This window comes from Lithobates pipiens, unplaced genomic scaffold (genome assembly GCF_037356315.1).
Source record: "Lithobates pipiens isolate NorthernLeopardFrog02 unplaced genomic scaffold, aLitPip1_a1.2 Scaffold_19, whole genome shotgun sequence".
NCBI lineage: Eukaryota > Metazoa > Chordata > Amphibia > Anura > Ranidae > Lithobates > Lithobates pipiens.
The window spans coordinates 339144521-339158706 of NW_027507764.1; the positions used below are offsets into that span (position 1 = coordinate 339144521).

Sequence of the window (14186 nt, forward strand, 5' to 3'; positions counted from 1 at the left end):
AAGATTTGCCTAGTATTTGTGGTGACAGTCTACTTTCACTTTCATGCTCAGTGATGAAACAAGATGAATGTAGAGGGCAAATCTCCCTAACGGGGCGCAGACCGCAATAAGAACCTAATATGTGTTCCTACCCATCTCTACTCAAAAAAAAAAGGTTTTGCCGTTACAATTTAATAAAATTATACATTTCTTGTGAGTTACCCAGAGGTGCTATGTATTTTCATTCTCCACTACTTACAATCCATTTTTTAATACTGTGAGTGGGTTAATAACATAAAAAAAAATGCCCCAGCATCAGTGAGAGTAATCAATTTTCCAGGCTCAGTGGCCAGTGGGAGTAAAACATGACCCAGAGCTGGTGGCCATTTGGGGAAGAAATAAGGTCCACTGTTGGAAGCAGTGAAAGAAATAGTCCCCTATTACTGGAGACACTCGGAGGAGAAGCTCACTTGTATGCTTTAGGCCCGGGTTTGGCATCCCATTGATTGTGATCCACCAGTCGAACGCAGCCAGGTTAAAGTGGAAGTAAACCCACTTTTTTAACTTTTACCTACAGGAAAGCCTATAATAAGGCTTACCTGTAGGTAAAAAAAATATCTCCTAAACCTGTACGGTTTAGGAGATATTCCCCTCGGTATGCGCCGCTGACTGCAGCGGCGCATGCGCACAAGGGGGTTCTCTCCGCGAAAATCCGGCAGCGCTCGTCCGGCCGGATTTAAATCTCCCGCGCATGCGACGATATCGCGGCTCCGGCCACTCACAGCGCCGGAGCCGCGATACCCGGAAGAGACGCCGAGGGAGCATGTCGGCTTCCTCGGCGTGGATCGGGCGAGATGTCGGGGCCTCGTTCTAAGGTAAGTATTTCATAATGAGCTAGTATGCGGTGCATACTAGCTCATTATGCCTTTTGCTTTGCAGGTTTAAAAAAAAAAAAAAAAAAAAATGCGGGTTTACTACCGCTTTAAGGGTAGATCGCATCTCTGCATTGCGGACCCCGGACTAAACTGCTCCTCCCAATGATGTGCCCATGAGTCCCTGCGGCCTCCCTGTCACAGCTGGAGAGGAGAGGCAACAGGAGCGGCATTAACTAGAATCGATCGGCTGTATTTTCCTCCTGCAGCCACTGAAAGCCATTCTTTCCTCCTCTCCTGCTCTGCATTCAGCAGCTGGAGGAGGAAAGTACAGCCAATCGGTTCTAGTAAATCTTTCCCCACCGCTTATCCTCTCCTCTTTCTGCTGCCCCATGCCCCCCCATCCCTACAGCGCTGCCAGCTTCCCACCTCTCCCACCGGCAGCTGATTACCGAAGCATAGTAAACTGTGTTTACTATTCTGCAGTTTTTGAATGAACGGGAAGCCTCTCAGCACATAGAACTTCCCATACATTCACTGTCCAGTGCAGCTGAGGCTGCAGAGGAAGGGACTGGGGATTCTCTGTGCTCATGCCTTTTCTCTGTCTCAAAGACAGACCCCTGATATTTCACTAAAGCCCTCTCAATGGGGCTTCTACAAATTGTAAAAAATTGTTTAAAAAAAATAATAATTAAAAAGTTTGAAAGTGGGACAGCTTGGCAGAGACAGGTCAAGAGCTAAGCTAACCCTTAAGTGTATGAAAGGGCTGGAAATGTTCAAGACCCATATAGGCTGGGGAAAAAATAAAAAATAAGACAACCATCAAGAGCCCCCTTAGAGACAGCTGTTGTAGGCAGTGACATACCTCAAGGCGATTTTTTTTTAAAAGTAAAAAGAACAAATTGCACGGGATTACCTCCTAAAGAAAAAAACCATAGACCACAAATTTATAAAGGCTAGAACATCTTCGCACCTTTGTAAAGTGGAGCCAGTCCCAGTGTGACTGCACCCTTAAAAGCATAAGGGTTCATGTGCAAGACATTTAGACATGCTTTTTTTATTTGTTTAATAAATGTGTATTAAGAAAATGTTCAATGTTTTTGTGTTTACAAAAACGCTTGCTATAAGGTACCCCTTTGGGGGGTCCCTCCTTCAGAAGTGGGCTGTTCCACCAGTAGTGGACCCCCCTGTCTCTAGGCTGCTCAAGGCAACCATGGTTCCAATAGAGGAATCTCTGGCTTCCAAGTGTTACCAGAACTAATCCTCATACTACTGAGAAGACATCCCCACCCCCTCCCCCCTGAGGGGTGCGGTGGCAGCTTCCTTTTGGGTAAATTACTATAATGACTTACATTTATTATGTCTGACCTGCCTTTTTAATAAGCCTTGTTGCGCTCCAATACATGTAGAAACCTGGCAAGAGCGCCAGACATCAATCGCAGAGCCTCCTTCATCGAGTCTACATTACAGACCCGAATGCCATGCCATCCACACGGACGCGTGGACTAAGGTTCATTGCACTGATTTCTGCACATCACTGTGTGCCTCTCCTGGCACAACAGGCCGTGAGTTGGCCGAACTACCAAAGGCATTATTTTTTGCCATAGACGCTATGAAAGACTCTATTCACCAGGCTTCCTGCCTTGCTCTTGTGCAAGTACACATGCGTAGGATGACTAGTTTCCCTTTTCAACTATTTGTGGATGATTTGGATAAATACATCCAAACGATTTATAGTGGGAAGAGTACTCTTTTGCCAGTCAAAAGAAAGTATAAACGTCCTTCATTTAGACTGACTTTTTCTCCTGCGCCAGGGGCATCTGCCTCTAGACAGTGGCGACGGCCTCCACCGCCAGACTCTAGAGGAAAACCTCAGGGTCACACAAAAGAACACCTGGGGACGGAAATCTGAAAAGCAGAATACTAAAGCCTCATTATGAAGAGGCCCCCCCGGCCAGAGTAGGGGGAAGACTTCTGCAATACTCAGAAGTCTGGTAAGAAGAAATTCAGGACAGATGGGTCATCTCCACGGTGTCTTAGGATACAAACTAGAATTTCGGGAGTTTCCATCATCTCATCAAGGTTTGGGGTTTTATTCAAACCTTCTTATGGTACCAAAACCAAATGGAGATGTCAGACCCATTCTAGATCTAAAGAATCTAAATCAGTTCCTGAAGATCCGCTCCTTTCGCATGGAATTGATCAGGTCAGTAGTTTCTATCCTACACGGAAGAGAACTTCTAAGTAGGGCTGCAACTAACAATTATTTTAATAATCGATTAGTTGGCTGATTATTGATTTGATTAATCGGTTAATAACATTTTTTTTTTTTAAAAGTGCGGTGTATAATTTAGTTAATATGTAAAGTTTAAAAAAAAAGGCAATTTATACTTAACTATCTCAATGCAGTGGTAAATATAAATAACCAACTATATGGTTAGGGAGCAAAATATCTAATCCACTCTGAGAATAACAGACACAAGAGATATACTGTATATATTAGAGGGGATATATACTGTATATACTATTAGAGGAGATATACTGTATATACTATTAGAGGCTATATATTATTAGAGGAGAGATATACTGTATATACTATTAGAAGAGATATAATGTATATACTATTAGAGGGGATATATACTGCATATACTATTAGAGGAGATATACTGTATAAACTATTAGAGGAATGATATACTGTATATAATATTTGAGGAATGATGTAGTGTATATACTATTAGAGGATTATTAGAGAATATATAGTGTATATACTATTAGAGGATGTATAGTGTATATACTATTAAAGGGTCAATCTAGTAAAGATCATCAGAATCTTTAACCTCATTTTGTTACTGGCCGATTAATCGATTATGAAAATAGTAATCGATTAATTTCATAATCGATTAGTTGTCGATTAATTGATTAGTTGTTTCAGCCCTACTTCTAACGTCCATCGACATCAGGGATGCATATCTGCATGTCCCTATATTTTCCGCTCACCAAAGGTTTCTGCGATTCAAAGTAGTACAGCAGCACTTTCAGTTTGTAGCCTTGCCCTTCAGGCTAGCTACAATACCCAGGTGTTCACAAAAGTGCTGGCCCCACCTCTAGCCAGGTTAAGGGCACAGGGCATAACAGTCTTGACGTACCTAGATGATCTGTTGCTAACAGACCAGTCGGTGGCTTGCTTGGAGCAAAGTGTACACATTACAACCAGTTACCTGGAAAATCTGGGTTGGATTCTCAACCTAGAGAAATCTTCCTTAAAACCGCAAAAAAATCTGGAGTATTTGGGCCTGATCATAGAAAAATGTGTTCTTGCCTCCAGCAAAAATCAACTCCATACAAGAGCTGGTGCGGATGGTCAGGTCTAAAAGAGATCCCTCTATTCGCCTTTGCATGAGGTTGTTGGGAAAGATGGTGGCTTTATTCAAAGCAGTCCCCTATGCCGAGTTCCATTCAAGACTGTTGCAAAACAGTATCCTGTCTGCTTGGAACAAAACGATCCAAGCTTTGGACTTGCCAATGCTGCTGTCCCCAAAGGTGTCCCAAAGTCTCAGTTGGTGGTTACTAACCCAGAATCTGCAGAAAGGAAAATCCTTCAGACTAGTTATCTGAAAAGTGGTAACGACAGCTGCCAGCCTTTCAGGCTGGGGAGCAGTACTAGAGAAGACGACAGTGGTCAAGAGCCAAAAGAGCCTTGCCTATCAACATCCTAGAGATTCAGGCAGTGCATATGGCTCTGAAGGCCTGGACTTCCATGTTAAGGGATTGTCCTGTCAGGATCCAATCTGACAATGCCACAGCTTTGGCCTATATCAATCACCAAGGGGGCACCAAGAGTCTCTCAGCGTAGAGAGAGGTGAACCATATTCTAACTTGGGCAGAAAGGAATGTTCGGTGCCTATCAGCAGTCTTCATTCTGGAAGTAAAGAATTGGCAGGCGGACTACTTGAATCACCAGCAGTTATTCCCGGGGGAATGGTCTCTTCACCCTGACATTTTTTGGGCTGTTTGCCAAAGATGGGTGACTACGGCCAGACCTGCTCTCACAGGGGCCGATATTCCATCCTACTTGAACACTAAATGAATGGCTTGGCTATTGAAACCCCATTCTAAAGAAATGTGGGCTTTCCGGGTCAGTTATCTCCACCTTAATTAATGCAAGGAAGCTAGTTTCCAGAACTATATATTACAGAGTCTGGAGGGCTTATGTTTCCTGGTGTGAATCCAAGGGTTTGCACCCTCGGAGATATATCATAGGCAGAATTCTTGCCTTTCTACAATTAGGGGTAGAGATGAAGTTGGCCTTGAGTACTATTAAGGGCCACGTCTCAGCCTTATCGATCTTATTTCAAAGACTGCTTGCTACGCATTCTTTAGTCCGGGTTTTTATGCAAGGGGTGATGCGGATTAATCCGGCAGTTATATCTCCTTTGAGCCCTTGGGACTTTAACTTAGTGTTGTCAGTGTTACAAAAACATTTTGTAACAAACAGCCATTTGAACCAATACAGCATATTCCCATAGTCCTTCTGAGGAAGCTAGTGTTCTTAGTTGCTATATCCTCAGCAAGGAGGGTTTTGGATTTGGCTGCTCTTTCTTGTAAAGAGCCATACTTGATTATTCATGAAGACAGAGTGGTGTTACGCCCTTATCCAGATTTTTTTCCAAAAGTGGTCTCAGGTTTTCACCTGAACCAAGATATTGCCCTGCCATTGTTTTTTTTCCAAAACCACGTTCCAGGGTAGAAAAATCACTACATTGTCTTGATGTGGTGAGAGCAGTGAAAATCTATTTTTTTGTTTTAAGACAACTGCTCAGATTCGAAAGACTGATGTCTTATTTATTTTGCCAGAGGGTCCTAAGAAAGGACAGGCAGCGTCAAAATCCACTGCCACTAAGTGGATTTGGCAAGTTATAATTCAGACGTATGATTTAAAGCGGAGGTCCACCCTAAAGTAGACCTTCCGCTCATTGGAATCCTCCCCCCCTCCGGCGCCACAATTGCCACCTTTCAGGGGGGAGGGGGTGCAGGTACCTGTACAGTACAGGTATCTGCACCCACTTCCGGGATAGCTCTCTGCGGAAAGAGGCGTAGATTCTGCAGAATCTACGCCCCTTTCCGAAAGTCCCCCGCTGCCTTCTGGGAAACACACAGATCCCAGAGGCAGCGGGTCCATCCTTATTGTATATTATAGTAGGGAACCGGGAAATGAAGCCGAAAGGCTCCACTTCCTGATTCCCATACCCAAGATGGCGGTGGCAGCACCCGAGAGACGATCGAGAGATCGGCTTCGGGTGCCGACATCGTGGGCGTGCTGGGCGGGTAAGTGTGCTTATTTTAAAAGTCAGCAGCTGCAGTATTTGTAGCTGCTGGCTTTTAAAAAAAAAAAACGGCGGAACTCCCGGCGGACTCCCGCTTTAAGGGGAAAGATTCCTCCTTTTCAAGTCAAAGCGCACTCTACCAGGTCGGTTAGTGCTTCTCGGGCAGTGCGTCACCAGGCCTCCATGGCTCAGATCTACAAGGTCGCAACTTGGCCTTCAGTACATACATTCACAAAATGTTATCAGTTGGATGTAAGGAGGTATGAGGATATCACCTTCAGGCGCAGTGTGCTGCAGGCAGCAGTATAAGTCCTCAAGTCTGGGGGTGCCCTAGGGGTTGTCTCTCCCTCCCCTTAAATAGCATTGCTATAGGACACACCATTAAATTATTACTTAGCCTCTGTGTCCCTTGATGTACAAAAGAAAATAGGATTTTTATAACGGCTTACCTGTAAAATCCTTTTCTTGGAGTACATCATGGGACACAGAGATCCCTCCCCTCTTTTATGGAGTTTAAGTATATTGCTTTGCTACAAAAACGAATGTGCTCCTGGAAGGAGGAGGGGTTAAATAGGGAGTGAACTTCCTGTATTGTGAAGGTGCCTATATACCCATTAAGTTATTACTTAGGCTCTGTGTGCCATGATGTACTCCAAGAAAAGGATTTTACAGGTAAGCGGTTACAAAAATCCTATTTTTTGCTTCCAATGGACATCTGTCTCCAGACTACTTGCTGTTCTCCGTGGGGGGCTGTACAAGCCCCATTGCTGTAGAGTGTGATTGTCCCGGGTTCCCGTGCTGGGAACAGTTTCAGGGGTTTTATTCAAACCTGTTCAGAGCCTAAAAGATGGAGGGCATGGTACATCTAATTCTGGGCCTCAAGGCCCTGACCTGCCTTGTGTGGGTACAGAAGTTAAGGTTGGAGTCTGTCCACACGGTGGTGGACTTTTATCATGGGCATATGACCTCACGAATGCTTACTTAAGCATTCTGTTTTGTGCCCAGCTCGAGCACTTCCTCTGTTTTACGTTGTGTGGAGCATTATCAGCGCATGGTGTTGCCCTTTGATCTGGCCACCACTCCACGGGTGTTCACGAGGTCTTGGCCCCGGATCTAGCATGGTTACATCAGTGGGGGTTTACAGTCCTGGGCTGCCTGGACAATCTTCCTCTCCAACTTCTCGATTACCCGAAGAGCAACGTAGTTCCTATACAGACCTAGACTGATTTCATCTGGCGTCTATACTATCGGAAGTCTGCTTTGGCCATGTCAGAATGTTAGATTATCTGAGTCTGATCAGGCTTCAGCTCTGGCCAGTTTTTTTTTTTCTCCTGGACAAACTCCAGAAGTTGCATGCTGCGTTTTTCATTTACTGTCCAGCAGGTGGGCTTCTCTGCGGATCTGCATTTGGGTGTTGGGTATGATAGTATTTACCTTTTTGAGGCGATTCCATTTGCCCTGTTCCATACAAGCTCCCTTCAGGAAGATCCTGGCATAATGGGACAAATGCCCAAGGTCTCTGGACAATCTCATTTGGCTGAGTCAGGAAACCAGAGGTTCCCTAGTCTCGTGGCTTCGCTCTCCGGTTCTTCGGCTGGGAAAATACTTTCTCCCCTTGTATTGATCAAGGTGACCACCAATGCCAGTCTGTCTGGGTGGAGAGATGTCCTGGGACTGAGCTCTGCTCAGGGTCATTGGACGTTGGTGGAATCCGGACTACTGGGTAATATCCTGGAACTTCAAGCAATCAGACTAGGCCTGGATTATGGACAGTTGGACTTCGGGGCTTATTTCCTTCACCAGGGCGGGCCACATGGGCTGTTGGAAGTATCCTCCAGTGGGCAGAATGTCTCGTTCCTGCGCTTTCCGACGTAAGTATTCCAAGAGTGGAATCCTGTCAGACGAATACCTCAGTTAGCTAGGGTTGGACCACAGGGTGGGCCCTGCGCTGGGCCGTGTTTCATCGGATTTTTCTCCTCTGGGGCACTTCTGAGGTATATCTGTTTGCATTTTGGATAAACAGGATGGTGCCAAGGTTTCTGGCAAGGTCACGGGATATTCTGGTGGCCCATGAGACCAGTGACGTTTGCTCTACGCCTTTCCTCCTCTCCAGCTTCTGCTGTGGCTTTTTGTGCAGGATCATGGCTGCTGCGATGCCGGTCATTCTTTTGGCTCAGGATGGGTCCTGTCGGTCTGGGTGTGCCGACCGGGTGGGCCTGGTGACTGACGTTCCTTGGTGACTGCCTCTCGGGGAGGATCTACTGTCCCAAGGGCTGTTCTTCCATCCTGCTTTAGATTCGCTTGTTTTAACGGCCTGGCTGTGATGAGCCAGGTGCTGCAGTTCTGACACTGCTGATGGCTCACTAATCATTCCGTGACTGCTGCCCCTCTCTGCCAATCCCTTCACTGGCTTCCCCTACCCCACCGTGTAAAATTCAAAATGCTAACCATAACAAACAAAGCCATCCACAACATCGCTCCCATCTACATCACCAACTTTATCTGCAGAGATAGCCAAATCGTCCCCTCCGCTCCTCCCAGGACCTCCTGCTTTCTAGCTCCCTTGTTACCTCCTCTCATGCTCGCCCTCAAGACTTCTCCAGAGCCTCTCCCATCCTCTGGAACTCCTTGCCCCAGTCTGTCCGATCTGCCCCTACCCTGTCCACCTTTAGGAGTTCCCTGAAAACTCATTTATTCAGGGAAGCCTATCCCACACCCACCTAACTGTCCCTGAGCCACCCCCATCAAATCATTCTCTGCAGCTATTACCTTTTGTACCACCACCCTCTCCCTTTTAGAATGTAAGCTCTACGAGCAGGGCCCTCCTGTACCTTTTGTATTGTACTGTAATTGTGTTGTTCCCCCCTATACATTGTAATGCGCTGCGTAAACTGTTGGCGCTATAGAAATCGTGTATTATAATAATAATAATGGCTAGGGAGTCTACTTGTAAGAGGTTCTACCTCCGGATGTGGAAAGCGCATATATCCTGGTGTCAGTCACTGTGCATTCATCCTCGTTCTTTCTAGGTGGCTCAGATTCCGACCTCCGTTTACGGGGGGATGAGCAGGAATAGGCCTTGAGTACCTTCAAGGGCCAGGTGTAAGCCCGGGTGGTCTTCTTCAGCGTCCCTTGGTCTCGCACTCCCTGGTGTGTACCTGTTATTCAAGGGGTTAGACATTTGTTTCCACTGCTGCGGTTTCTTCTACTGCTGTGGGATCTGAACTTGGTGATTTTGGTTCTCCAGAAGCCTCTCTATCTCTCTCTCAAAAATATTTGGGAGGTTCTACTACTTACTCTGTCTCAGAAGGCGGCCTCTTGGTGGCTATTGCAGGGTGTTGAAAATGGTGGCGTTATCTTGTTGTTCACCTTACCCAGGTTAAGGTGAGGTGGTGCTTTGCCCTTTCTCCATAATTCTGTGCTTTGATTTCAATTTGAAGAAGGACATTGTGTTGCCTTTCTTGTGTCCCTGGTCAGCACATCCCAAGGAATTTGCCTTATCTGCCCTGAATGTGTTTTGGGGGATTCAGGTGTATTTGCGGAGTCTGTTTGGAGGTCAGGCTCACAGTATTCACAGACGAGTCAAGGAAAGGACTGTCTGCTTCTTATGTGACCTTTTTCTGGTTGGATCAGACAGGTGATGACTCTGGGCTTTTCTGTCCTGGATTGGGTTCCTCCTTTGCCTGTTACGGGGCATTCTTCTTGGGCACTTAGTGCTTCTTGGGCCTTCTGTCATCAGGCATCCATTGAGCAAGTTTGCAAGGCAGCCACAGGTCGTCGGTGTACATTTTCACAAGTTCTACAAAGTGGATGGATTGGCATCTGCGGATGCCTCTTTTGCAGGCTACTGTTTAGAGGATCTATTCCCTCTTGAAGGGGTATCATTCAGGTTGGGTTCTAGCTTGTCCTGGGTGAAGCTCCTGTTATCTGGTTGGCTCTTGTGTTAGCCTTGGGATTTTTTGTTGTCCCACCCCTCATGTTTGGCACTGTTTTGGGACATCCCTATGGTTCTAAATAAAGAAGGCTGTGTCTGTCAATGAACTTACCGTAAAATCTGTTTCTCGTTCATTGACAGAAACAGCCTTCTTTATTCAGAACCATAGGGTTATATGGTTTCCGTAGGAGTAGGACTAGGCAGAATAAAGACAAAACGCCTGGCTACGCCCATGGGCTGTCCTCAGTCAACCAGTGTATAGTTAATCATTATGCTTTATTTTGAATCAATAAAACCCTTATACGCAATCTTTATTGAGCAAAAAGGACACTACTTTTACTTTAGAAAATAGTGGCTGAAAACTATTACTGAAAATACTGTTGTATTGTGTTTTATTATTATACATATTATTGTAATGTTGACCAACTAATTTTGTTTAACTGCAATTTTAAATACACACATGTAAATGTAACCATTTCTGTTTTAAAGGTTTAGTAATTACTTAATATATGTGTACATTACTCTACTGTCCAGCTAAGTATTTGTTAAATCTATGTCAGGGGTTTAGATGTTATTTTATTTGATGTAGTATCTGTTATAAGTCTCCTATGAATAAAAAGAGTTTATTTTAAATAACATTTATAAACATAAATGTGCTCAAGCTTCATCCAAACTCATTGCTTACCTGAACTTTGAACTCCGGCTTTTTTGTACTACAGTGAGCTGCAGTCTGGCCTGCTGCTCATTTGAGTACAAAAAATAGTAGCAATTTGGTGTTTGAGTCAAGCCTCATACACACGATCGGACTTTGTACAAAGGGAGTTGGCCCTGAACTTGTTAAACATACACATGATCAGACTTTTTCAGCCAACTTTCACCAATTCACAAGGTTTTTCTGCTCTTTACCGCCACCTTTTGTTCAACTTCTGTATTGTTGTCTGATCTTTTCTATTGGTTCTGAGCATGCATGTTTGTAAAGTCCGATGGTTTTCTGTACATACAATCGGACTTTGCTCCATCGAACTTATGTTGTCGAAAAGTTTGTCTGTTCGCACAGCCAACAAAAGTCAGATGAAAACCAAAAAAAGTTTGTCCAATGGAGCGTACACACGGTCGGATGTTGTCTTAAAACAGCTCATTTGCATGTTTGTTGTCAAAAAGTCAGATCGTGTGTACGGGCCTTAAGTGATAAGTTTGTAGGACTCCAAGCTCATCTCTGTTTATAAACATATGGCCCTTACACATTAAATTGAATCATCAGGGGTTGTATTCTGTGCATAACAACTTTGTGACTGCATATTATCTGTTTCTTTCTTAGGAGAAACGACTTTTAATTGTTCTGAGCAATTGCCGCTACCTGGAAAGGCATACACTGCTGAATATTGCTGACAATTTTGAGAAGCAGGGCTTTCAAGGAATAGAGAAGATAACCCAGGTATACATTTTATTCATTTCCACAGTTTTAATTTGTAACTAATTATTACAGTGCTGCACCCTGTAGTAATATGATTAATCAACTGCAATTTAGTTGGTGGTAGTCCCTGTTCCTTCTTTTTTTTTTTTTATCTTAACCTGTGGTTTCCCACTCCACTGTCATCATTATACTACTTGTGGCTTGGGTATACCAGTCCCTTCATATTAATATGGTAATATAAATCTGAGTGAACATCCATTTCATGAATTTCTTCTGCTGCTCTGGGCATGTGAGATCTCATTGGATGCAAACCAATGAGATGTATTTACTATTAGAGTCATGCACAAACAAAAGATAAATCAAATGTCATAATTTATTAAGAAAAAGATGCAGTAAGAAAGTCAATTCACAAAAGGTAGCATTGCTGCAGACAGATGACATATGTTGGTGGCAGTTAAAGGGTTAAAGCTGAACGCCAAGCATATAAAATAAACCACCAATTTATGTAGATACGTTTTCAATACCCAAAAATATTAGAGCAGATTTAATGCTAAACTTTTTTATTTATTTTTTATTTTGGATGGATTGAGAATGGAAAAAAAACTTTGACTTAAAGTGGAAGTTAAATCTGTTCATGAAATTTGAGCCTGGCACATATATCTGCAGTGTTTTCTTATCTCTCTTCAAAGCACTATGTCCCCTGGTTTTCTCCTGCTCCGGTCTTCTGTTATCAACATGATAGCTTCTGACAAGTTCTCCTTTAACTGTGATAAAACCAGGCTGAATTTTGTGTCAGGGAGAGTGCTATAAATAGATTGGCAGAGAGCTGGTCTATTCACAGCACAGCTCTGCAAGTCACTGCCTATGTGAAGGGGGGGGGGGGGGAGGTGTGCCTTTCCTCTAATCAGCTGTCTCACAGTGTATGGCAAGAATCCACACCCACAGGTGAATCAGGAAGAGAAAATTCTAAAAGGATGTTAACTTTATAAACCATATATAAAGCTGATGACAGCAGATATACATGTAAAAATTAAGTAGGAGGATTTGTTTCATCTCTGTGTATCATCTGAGTCTGTTCACTTCACTGGGTGCATGCAAAGGTTTGCATCCACTTTAAGGTACACTTTAAGTTTACTTTTAAAAGAAACTAGTGTAAGCACCTGAATTTTACTTAGTATTGGTCACTTGCTATCCCTGTACAACAGAGCTCAATTTGATAAGGGGAGAAACAGCACGAGGAGCCAATGAGCTTTGCTGCAGTGGTCATGCACTAACCAGAAACATGGTTGACAGTAAGGGAGAGTAGAGTGACAGAGACTAGCACATCCATTTGATGCTTCTCCTTCAATGTTCAGTCACAGGTCAAGGCAGGGACGCAATCTTTTTTCTTTACTTAAAGGATTAGTTCACTTGTATTTAGGGTGTAAAATGTAACATGCTCCACACCCCTTCCCTGACCCTGTGACAGCAGGCAGGGGTTTTGTTCCCCGTACCTGCTGTCACATTTTAAAGATGGTGCACTGTGTGGGGCTCTGCCTGCACAGCCGTCTTAGTCATTCACAGCAATCTGTGAATAAAAAACTAGTCCCGTCTTCTCTCACGGCAGATGGCTAATGATTCCCAATGAACTGCCAGGATGCTGATGAATGCCCTCTTAGCTCATTTACAAGCCTTGTAGCTTTCAAACTAACAGCCTATACAGAGGTATAGGCAGAAAGCTAGTGGTATTTGTCTCCAGGAGCCTGACATTTTGAACCTATGATCCACTGATCGATGGTGAAATGCTTTGCAGGCATCTTGGGGAAAAAAAATTGTAAATGCACATTTCTTTATCTGTACAAATATGTTCATTCATTTATTTATTTTTCCCTGTAAGTGAACATAGCCTTTAACTGCAAAAAAAAAAAAGAGAAAAAAAAAAAAAGAGAGATCTTCATTAAAACAAATAAATGTGAGATACTTAAACAAATGACAGATAAAATTGACATTGTGTATTCATTCTTGTTGGTGTGTTTACTTTGCTGTTGGTGTGTGTGTTGTCAACATGCCAAGATCAATAGAGCTCTCAAAGGCCTCATTCACACTGGCACTGTCAAGCCTGCATTTATATGCGTTTAGGGGACATATAAATACAGATAATGATTTTTCAATAGTTCCATTAAAACTGAACTTTACCTGAATTTAGTTTCAGTAAGTTTAGCTACATTTAAAGAGAATAGCATTGTATACATCCAGGATCTGATTAGAAACTCTAGAAACGGTTAAATGCATGCTAATGTGGCTAAACGCAGGTAAATCTGCTTTCAAGCAGGAACATCTAATTGCAAGAAAAAGGAATTTTTAGGGAAAGCTAAACTTAGAAGGTCCAGTGTTAATGATATAAAAGGCCCTTAGAAAAAAAAAGATGACAGATGCCTTTGAGCCTGGCAAGGGATTTAAACAGATTTCCAAATTTGAAAACAATCACACCACCATAAGTAAAATATTATAAAGAAATCTTCAGGAACCCCAAAATTAAATTGCAGGATCTGCATTTGCCTCTTGCAGCAAGATTACGCTAATTTAGCCTATATGGAAGGTATGGCTGCAAAAAGTCTCTGCAATGCAAAAGGAACTTGAGAATACTACTACAGTTTGCCACTGACCATATAGGCAAAAAACAG

At 43.5% G+C, this 14186-nt stretch overlaps 1 protein-coding gene across 1 annotated transcript in view; it reads left to right on the forward strand.

Moving 5' to 3' along the window:
* The window catches only part of EXOC2 (exocyst complex component 2), a 316653-nt gene that overhangs the window by 237971 nt on the left and 64496 nt on the right, over positions 1-14186 (forward strand). The window contains exon 21 of the mRNA XM_077492106.1: positions 11428-11544. Within this exon, the coding sequence (XP_077348232.1) occupies positions 11428-11544 (117 nt within the window). The remainder of the gene's footprint in view (positions 1-11427; positions 11545-14186) is intronic.